General features: G+C 41.6%; 1 protein-coding gene across 1 annotated transcript; it reads left to right on the forward strand.

Annotated features, from left to right (window-relative positions):
- The first annotated feature begins 6749 nt into the window (after positions 1 to 6749).
- Positions 6750 to 10225, forward strand: foxf1 (forkhead box F1). Its single transcript, XM_062386074.1, has 2 exons — positions 6750 to 8032; positions 9109 to 10225. The coding sequence occupies exons 1-2, from the start codon at positions 7054 to 7056 to the stop codon at positions 9270 to 9272; spliced, it is 1143 nt and encodes a 380-aa protein (XP_062242058.1). The 5' UTR covers positions 6750 to 7053; the 3' UTR covers positions 9273 to 10225.
- The last annotated feature ends 448 nt before the right edge of the window (positions 10226 to 10673 follow it).

Consider the following 10673-nt stretch of genomic DNA (forward strand, 5'->3'; position numbering starts at 1 on the left):
CAGGGCCGGTTGTGGCCTGCGTCTGCCCTCCCTCTCTCTTTTGTGTTCTCCACTGTGGTTTCTGCTTCAGCTCTTATTATCGATGTCTCTCCCTGCATCATACAGACCATGATGGAGCGGCCCTGGGAGGTGTGCAGGCCTGCAGGGTGGGGCACCAAACAGGCTCCCACTCACTGTGTGGGACCGACCTCTTCTTAGAAAAGGCCACAGTGGAGCGCAGTGAAGCAGAGCGCCAAGGAAGTGTCTGAAGGAAAGTCTCCTTGTGTGTTTTGACCTTATATGGCAGCAGTGCACAATGGTTTTTATCTAAACCCTCCTGTTGTCATTAATACGTTGTACCTGCAGAGGTGGTCACACAAAACTGCTTGACATCGTGAACAGAGCAATGTTGGAATTCGATTTAATATAATGAATTGTGTCAGATTTGAAATACAAATGTACTCTATTTGGGATTTATATATTCTACATTACAAGAGAATGACACTTTGGAGAAATAGATGCTTAATATGATCCGTAAATCCCACAGTGTTTGAATATTCAACATCAACACACATTGAAGCCTTAAAAAAGAGTTTCTCTGTGATCTCCGTATAACATCCAGTATTATCCATGATTCTTAAGACCACACAGAAACACAACTATGGAAACTTTAAGTTTAAGGGACGTGTAACATTTGATATTTAGTCAAAAGGATTCAATGTTAATATTTTTCATTAGCTCAGATGACCACACACACCAGGGATTTTTTTCATTTTCATCCCTGTCATGTTTCTTATATTATATTTAACAAATATATATATATATATATTATCAATAAACCAATTATGTCCTTAAAATCTCCATAAATGCATTTCATTGTAACGCTCTAGCAATATCATTAGCTTTTATATGTTTTATACATTTCATCACATTGGCTTTAATTCAAAGACAGATCATCTGTCCACAGGCCATTCAAAACCAACACCAAACCCACAAACACCTTTTTGTTCACGCATCAACCTTGAAGTCTAAGCTTGAAGCAATTTATATCGGCACATTTTTATTGCTATAATATCTTTGTGCTTGCCAACTCACTGAAAATACCAATTTTCAGCGAACAGACTATTTAAATAGGTATTTAAAATTATGGAACATTTTCCCTGCTAGTGCTAACCACATTGGGACAGTTTGGAATTTGTAAAACCTCTGAACCTGCCAAATCCTCCCCACTGCTGTCCTTCATGTCAAATTATGTGGTCCAGCCTATGATCACAAAATAAACCAGAAAGAATTTGACATTGACTATAGGCCTTTATTCTTTTTTTCCCCATTGTCTGAAAGGTTCTCTTCTCAACATCAGACTGTCAAAGGGAGACGATTTTGAAAACCAAACCAAATCTGCTTTAACGTGTAACAAGGGAAATTAGTGAACACAGAAATAAGACAGAGGTAATCTGACTATTTGAGCGGACTATCTTCAATTTGACAATAACACACCAGAGACTGCTGTGGGAGGCCTTGGGAGGATTCTCACTGTATCTTTAATGACTCATGTGTTTTATGATGAGCTCTATTTCTGAAGCGCTGTGGCCTTTTTTAACCAAAAATAAATTCCTATTACCTGCGCTAAATGCTACATAATAGAAGAAACAAATCTCAAAAAGCAAACGACCTTCCACTGCTGATCATTGTATCTCTGTTGCAGAACAAGGTCTGAGAATATTTCACAATATGTATTATATCTAAATGATTTTATTTTCAATTATAAATTTAACTGTATAGCTACATTTGCAAATATGAATAAGAAAATTATAACAGTAATATCCAATACTGCCAATGGTCAGTAATAAGCTGCTTTATTGGCCATTGCTGTTACTGCAGGTGTGCAGCAGAGACATGAAATGTGACACGTGAATTGTACCAATGGGAAGCATTCAGTTATTCAACAAACAATATTGACGTATTAAAATGATGAATGTAAAATGCACTGCAATGTATCAAATAAATATTAAAGGGGTGTTTATTATTTGATGATAACTGTGGTTACATTTAAATAAGATGTGTTTTACCGGTCCAAACATTTTTGGAATCGGTGGATCTGTGCGATAAAGTCCCTGTATCAAGCAAATGTTAAATTACAAATTTAAGAGATATTTTAACAAATAAAAACAAACGAAAAATAACAGTCCTGTATCTAACATGACTAAGTTCAGGCTAATAAACACCTTCCTCTTCCCACCAGGCTGCAGCACCTGCGACATGAACCACAGACTGGAAAGATGGACTGATATTGGCTTCTGGTTTCCCCGGATTTAAACTCGGAGGAGTCGGTTTTACCTGACGCTGTGTGGGGCCAGCGTTGTGCTCAAGGACACTTCAATAGTGTGGATGTTTGCAGACCAGTTATTTCAATGATTTCTCCATATTTCCATACCACACATGCACATTGCATGGAAGTAAATATTTAACAGATGAATACATGTGGGAGTCTGCACCGGGGAACTACTTTACTTCGCGCCTGTACATACAACAAGGCATCGGACAGATATCGCGCCAAGGAGATTAAAAAGCCATAGCGCGCACTTGTGCTGCGGCTGATTACTGCAGAGGGTGGTGCCCATCAGAGGCGCTTCAGACGCACGGAGCGGCCCAGTGCGCGCAATCAGCGGTCTGCGAGCAATCCCGTCCTTTCTCGTTCACATAAACACCACTTCAACGAAAATATACACGGCCACCTACAGCGCAGGGAAAGTGATGAGGGGGTGCCCACCTCTCTCCCTGTTACCCTGTTTTCAATTAACGCGACAGAGATGTCTGAGGCGCAGGCGACACTGAAGACACCAAGCGCCAGATGAGTCAAATCCAATTAGGACGCACCTCAGTCAGGGACACTAAGATTTCTCGTTCACCCTTAAATGTCCTCTTAAAAAACACGTCATACATATCTATAAATATGATTAGTGTATTGTTTCATTGTAGGTAAGAAATGTGGATCAAAATCATCTTTAAAAATCACGTATATTACTTTCAGGATTCTTATAATATAAAGAAAAGATAAAACAGCAGCAGTTGTTTTTCTATAACACCATTTTTTTTTTATTTTGGGAGAAAACCGACAGCTTGTCGCCTCACAGAGAGTTGTTTACATTGTTTGCATACTTGTCTCCCCCACTTTAAATAATACATACCATGAGAAAATCAAATCAAGATAAAAACAGACAGATCTAGGTGTTGTATCGGCCTTTAAAAATATATTTTACTATGCAATTCAAAAACATTATCAGGCTCTCAGACTAAATCCAATACACTGATTTATTTTCCACATGTTAACTCTTGTTGACTCTTTTTTAAAGAATACTACAGTATTAATTTACTTTAAAGAACATTAGTAAAAAAAATTGTATCACCACATATTAAGGGAAATAGCGGCAAATGTGTGCGTAATATCTATATTTGTAGAATAACGTGATTGGCGTGTTTAAACATTCATAATATAGTAATTGTATTTAGTATTATTTATTTATTTTTAAAGATCGTGACATAAAACTTGACTCAAGTTCAAGGCGGATAAACTTGATCGATCACCTCCAAACAAAGTCCCTCGGCCTCTCGGTGACCCTCATGTGGCCCTCTCTCACCACCGAGGAGGGAAACTGACTTATTTTCTAAACAAGACCATTTGTTTATAAAAAACAATCAGATTTCTTCTTTTATGTTGTTCGTAATCCCTTTGAACGGGGCCTCAGATCACAAATAGTCTTGTTTTTGTTGCTTGGACCACATGCTGACCACTGCTGCTGCTGGATCCATAATCCGCCAGATAATTCGTCTAATTGGTATGAATCAGGAATATTGCCGACGGTAACCGTGTTGTGACTTTCTCTGGTGAAGTGTTGGAGCGTCTGGAGGCGCAGCGCCTGCACTGATATCAACAATATTTATTAAATGTAGAAAAGATGAATGAGTCCTCTGAAACTTGTTACATAATCATAATGGATGCGTCGTAAAAACTGGAATAGGCACCGCAGTGACGGTCAGATTGTGGAATACAAGGAAAATGGCTAAATTTATAGGTTTTGTCCTGTTGGTGCCGTGTGCCATTTTACAAGACTGTGACCAATAAGGGATATGTGTGCCTGCAGAATATTGCCGCATCGGGATTTGAGGGGGGCCGAGGCTAAAACTCCAGTGAACCTAGTAACAGTACTGTCCGGAAAACCTGTCAGGACCGTGCGCGCTGCGGTGCACCTCCACTTAAGTGGCCGAGCATTCCTGAGGATGCAGCGCTGTCAAATATTTCATGATGGGACGTCATGGAAAAGTGCACGACTTCGTTTGCAATGCGGCAGCAGGGACGCTCTGACCTCGGGATTCAAGCCTCAGAAATGTCAGCCATCGAATCTCTGGTGGGAAATCCTATTGCCTTTACCGTTATGGAGGAGTTAAATGGTAAAATATGTATATATATATATATATATGGACACATCCATAAGTAAACAAAATTTTTTTTATGATGAATGTACATGATTTTGTGAGAATGCGTATTATGATCAATTGATCATCACTATTTAAAATCAAACTTCAACAGTATGTGAAGACATTTAAATATTGATTTCACTGTTTTTTATTTGGTGAAGAAAAATGCAGCAGGGAGCAGCGCGTCTCCATCCAAAGCTGCTGGTATTTATAAACATTACAGGCTCTGCAGCTTATTGGCACGAAAGCTAAAAATGTGTACACCTCAATATAGGGTATATATATATATATATAAATTAAAAAAAAACAAGGAAAGAATAACATAGTATGGGGCGAAAGAGCGACTGAGAAAAAAGAGCCATAATGGAATGAAGTCATCATCGGTAATTAAATGCAGTGGGCAGAGGGAGGACGGGAGCGCGCCTGCCCCTGGTGCGCGCTGGGTGGTCCCTTATGCTGATAAATGTGTGGCCCTCACTCCAGGCGAGTGGCCGAGCAGGCACCGGTTAAAACAATACTCACATTCATTTATCCGAAGGTTTAAATCTCCTCTGCAACAGCGAAAACTAACAGTGGCACGTCTGTCACCTTTTGGGTTCACAAAGAAAATTTGACAATTAATTGTTCTCTCGCTTCCCCTGTGGCAAATAAGGAAAACCATCCATCGTGTTTTGGGAAAGACAGTTAACATTTACACCAATAAACCATCTGCTACTGCTCTTTTACACTGATATTTCTATTTTAATGTGCTTATTTGAATTTCAAAACATAACTACTATGTATATTTTACGCGCAAATGAGACTTTTACGCGCAGGCAATGGAGTTGCTAAACATACTCTACTTTTACGCACAGAGCAAAACATGCAAAGCTGTACCTGCGCGGTTTACTCCAGCTTTATATTCCATAATATCAATACTATCCACCATCATAAGCATCCACTAAACAGTAATGCCGACAGAGATATAGACACAGTCAGCTCGTCTAACCCGAAGCCACGGAGAAGCAAAAGATTACAGGCTGCAGCGATCGAGATCTCCAGGGAACAATAAGCAACCTACTGTCAACAGTTTTAGGTTATGGACTGATCGTCTTTCAGTAGCTCTCACTGCACAGCTGTAGAAAAGCCAGTAATCGAACGAAAATCATGCTTTTGGACTTTGGAACGACAAGCAGATAAACAAACCGGTGCGCATGCTCTTCTGAGCGAATTATAACTTTGTTAAAGGGGGGGGGGGGGGAATCGCAGAGCTCAAGGCATAATATGGGCTTCGTTTTTCTAATTATCCTACAACGTATTATGTCACGTGGAACAAAGTGAACTGCTCAGATTTTCCAACGTGGCTCTGAAATAAAGCAGGGCCGCAGTTTTGCTCGTGGCTATAGGACAGAAAAACATTAAATTCACCTTACTTTATATCCCGGATCATTCGATGGTACAACTGCCTGCCTCCATCTCAGGTCCCAGTCCGAGTTTCTGCGCTCACAGTTCGGCATGTTCGCTGTTCACTCCTCCTGCGTCCCTGCGTAAATATTATGACTGCGTTACACAAACAATATTCATGCGTAAAAATGTCCTGCATCCGCACAAGACGCAGCGAACACACGGACATATCGCGTCAGATTGAGTATTAGCTGATCTAACGGGGCTTTTGCTTGATTTTTTATTTAAAGAAGGCCAGGGAAAATGTTTACATTCTGCAGTATAAACATCCTGCCCATGTTCCTGTCTATCTTTTACAGAAAGCGGGAGGCTGGTTTGGAATATGAAGGGGCAAGTATTCTACTTAACGTTATACGCACAAAAACCTTTTATGAAATATTTCATTGGTTTAATAACCACGACTTGAGACTTGACCTATTTGCCATTTCCACAGCCTTGGAACCTGCAGTGGAGAGATACGAGCCAGGCGGTTTATGAATACACACATTTTATATCATAATATTCAATGTTAAAGAAAAGTAAAATAAAGTCTTGTTAGAAAACAAGAAAATCTATTTTGCATCAAAAGGCCATAACGGTGTATTTACCATTAATAGTGTCTAATCATATCAGAGATTTAAAAATGTCAATAATGTAAATGATATAAGCTATATAAGTTGTTACAGGGCCTATGGGATATATGTTCCCTAACTTTAAATGTAAGGAAGGGGGAAAACATTCCCCTGAAAAGTGAACGCACACAGATGTGCATGCTCACAGCCCACCACTGGAGGAGGAGGGATCTGGGCGGGTCCCAACATTAGGATGGCCAAGACATCCAGCTTCCAATGCGCTGATGGCAACAGATAAGTAAAAAGTGAGCTCCTCGGACGCACGACAACACACCAAGTGAAGTGGAAAGCGGCTCCTGTTCTGCTCCTCATCCCGTACAAGGCGGTCCGGCTCCAGGCTGCTGCAGGACTGAACCAAGGGGACGAAGACACGGTGAAGAAGACAAGTCTCGATTTTTGACTTGTGCGTTAAGTTTGACTTAACGTTCGCTTTTGTAGTATTTTTTTTTCTCTGTATGCCACCTAATAAGTAGCCAACTTTAACGTGTTTAAGGCGGAGAGCAGCAATTGTTTTGTGTCCAAACTCGAATACGAAGTTTAACTAATGACGGCAGAGATCCAGCAGCCCCCAGCACAGACTCCTGCCCAGAGCAGCCCCATGTCTGCTCCGGAGAAGCCGCACGGACAGACGGCGGTGATGGAAACCGCCTCCTCCACCACGAAAACCAAAAAGACAAACGCAGGGATCCGTCGACCAGAAAAACCTCCGTATTCATACATCGCTCTGATAGTCATGGCGATTCAGAGCTCTCCAACGAAGCGGCTGACGCTCAGTGAAATATACCAGTTCCTGCAGAGCCGCTTCCCGTTCTTCAGGGGCTCGTACCAGGGATGGAAGAACTCCGTGCGTCACAACTTGTCCCTGAACGAGTGCTTCATAAAGCTGCCTAAGGGCCTCGGCCGGCCAGGGAAGGGCCACTACTGGACTATCGACCCGGCAAGTGAGTTTATGTTCGAGGAGGGCTCCTTCAGAAGGAGACCCAGGGGTTTTAGGCGCAAGTGCCAGGCGCTGAAGCCAATGTACAGCATGATGAACGGCCTGGGATTCAACCACATCCCCGAGTCCTACAACTTCCAGGGAGGCGGCGGGGGCCTGTCCTGTCCGCCCAACACCCTGTCTCTGGACACTGGGATCGGGATGATGAATGGACACTTGGCAGGTAACATGGAGGGGATGGGTCTGTCCGGGCACTCCATGTCACACTTGTCGACGAACAGTGGACATTCCTACATGGGAAGTTGTACGGGATCCACCGGGAATGACTATTCCCACCACGACAATTCCGGTTCCCCTCTGCTCACCAGCGGGGGAGTCATGGAGCCTCACCCCGTCTACTCGAGCTCGGCCTCGGCGTGGGCTCCGGCCCCCACGGCCTCTCTGAATAACGGGGCTTCTTACATCAAGCAGCAGCCTCTGTCTCCCTGTAATCCAGGAGCGAACTCGCTGCAGCCGAGCCTGCCCACCCATTCCCTAGAGCAGCCATACCTGCACCAGAACGGGCACAGCACCACAGATTTACAAGGTAGGTCCAAATGTACTATGCAAACAAAACTGTACAGTGCTGCGTAAAAGTGTAAAAAACTTTCGAGAAAGGGGAAAACTAAGGGACAAATATGGAGCAGGAATATTTATTTATATATATTTGTCTGTACATATATTTGTCTGTAGATAGTTAAAAGAATAGTTCCTTATTTGTCAAGCCTGCAGGTTTGTATGGTCTAATGCTAACATGGACATAATGGAAATATAGTTCCCGGAGGTTTTAATTTGCCTTGTATTTCTTTTTTAAATCACTAAACACTGGCTTATCACTACTGCACAAAACGGAAGGTTAATTCAAATCAAGATCATCAAGGAAAATGATGCAACCAAATTAAACTATGCATTTCCTTCTAAGTTTCTGGGGGAAGAGAACGAGAGACAGAATGCAGGCACTAAAGGGCAGCGAGGGTCTGCCGGGACAGTTTAGAGCCGTGCCAATCTCCGGGCAAAGACAAACAAGCGCGGTTAAGTCCAGCAAGTCTCGCCCCGAGGCTCCACAAGTCCTCCGGGACTGGCGTGCAAGAGGGCCGATGTCAATTATCTCTCCAGAGTCCGCCTCCACTTTGACAATGTTAATGGTGCCTGCTAAATGGGCCTCAGCTCTATGAGAAACACTCACATGCGAGTCAGGGAGGGAAAGACACATCTTTAATCAAGAAATATAATGTGACAGGCATGTTCAAATATAAAGTTTAAATTACGGTAGACGCGGGTATGAAAAAAATCCATTTGGGTGTATACAGCATTTATTTAAATACAGTGATAGTTATTACAATATACTGCCACCACTTGTTATTGTATTATTATTTTTTTAAATTATAATCCAAGTCAAGGTTATGGCTTCTTCAATCCAGTGTGTAAAAGTCAAAATAAAAAATAAAAAAGAGAGTAAAGCAGACAGTTATTGTAAGTTCCTCCCAGAATTTGTAACAATATTATAGACCGAAAATATATATTCTCATTCTTGGAAAGTTTCAGGTTTTTAAAAGTTTAAATTAAATCTCCCAATAGAATTGAGCTGTTTTTAATCCGTGTTTTACAACCCCCTGTGTGCAGGTATTCCTCGGTACCATTCCCAGTCTCCCAGCATGTGTGACCGAAAGGAGTTCGTCTTCTCCTTCAACGCCATGGCGTCCTCGGCGATGCACTCCCCGAGCAGCGGCTCCTACTACCACCACCAGCAGGTCTCCTACCAGGACATCAAGCCGTGCGTCATGTGATGGGACACTGACATGTCTGCGGACTCGAGCCATGCAGCCGAGTGAACAAACGAGCAAAACAAAAAAACACAAAAAAAGAAAAACCACTGAGAGACGCACAGAGGCATGGCGCCGCTGGGCCTGGAGAGTGCTCACTGCGTCGAGTCGACCGGACTACTCCTCAGCGCTGTTTTACGCAGCGTAAAAGACACGGGGACAGGCCAATCACAAAACAAACCACATAATAATAATATATAATAATACATAAAGAAAAACGTCATTTCATCAACACCATCGACCAGCGGGGTGAAGACTATAGGCGCGTGACACCCTGCTGCTGTTTGGTACCTAGTCCTGCAGAGCGGATGACTACAGCCACCACTTTACACTTCTTCTCTCCATGTTTATTCTTCTTGTTAAAATAGGCCAATGTAAAGAAAAAAAAAAAAGAAAAAAAAAGCACACTACATTTCTCTGTCTGAAGTTTTTACTTTTATTCTCTTTGACAAATTAGACTGAGGCTCTTTGAATTCTCTTGCTCTTGAATTTGAACTTTTATGGACATTACGCATATACTGTAGGTCCATATATACTGTGTAAAAATGATGAAGGCACTTTTTGAATAGCCTATAAGCGCGACTTTTTTTTTATTTATTCTGTAGGCCTACGTATTTTTAATTTCAGGCGTATTGGCCAAGGAGGTATATGGTTTATTGGCAATATTTGTCAGAACGCTTATTTGTTTTGAAAAATGAAAATTGAGGATATATTGTAAGCACTGTTCTGTTGTTTTTGTGTTAGATACATGTAGATCCATTACTTTCGGCACTGTATATATTAGTATATATTGTTAGGAAAATTAGCGAGGGTCCATCAGTGAGGGCTGGTTTTTAGGGCTATATATATTACAACAAATGATTTGTAAGAAATAAAATATATCTGTTGGGCTGTTTGAGCCTGCATCCACACAAAAATGCATATTTTTTCAAACACACTAATCTCGTGTGGAGGTTGGGGTGGGTGGTACCGCAAAGAGGGAGAATCTCTGTAGATTTTTGGACATGTGACCATTATTACAAAATCAACGTAAAATGAGATAGATTTGAAGAGTGGGGCAATTTGTAATGCTGCATTTATAATAAATTAGCAGCATTTTTACACAAGTGATATTGTAACTGATTAATTTATCATTGTTTTTAATGTAGCCGTTCACTTGGGTCTGATCAGGAGCAATATTGAAGACAAACATGTAAAACCCAATGTTCACATGCACGAGGGCTCACGGTCCAGTTCTCACCTGTAGGAACATCCTGACACTGTTGTAAACTGATTAGATGTAGAAATCGGATTTCCCACAAAACAATTAGTAATTCATGCAGATTTACTTCGTGGTTTCAAAAGTTAAATGTAAATTCCTGGATA

This window comes from Platichthys flesus, chromosome 1, assembly GCF_949316205.1.
Source record: "Platichthys flesus chromosome 1, fPlaFle2.1, whole genome shotgun sequence".
In the NCBI taxonomy this organism is placed as follows: Eukaryota; Metazoa; Chordata; class Actinopteri; order Pleuronectiformes; family Pleuronectidae; genus Platichthys; species Platichthys flesus.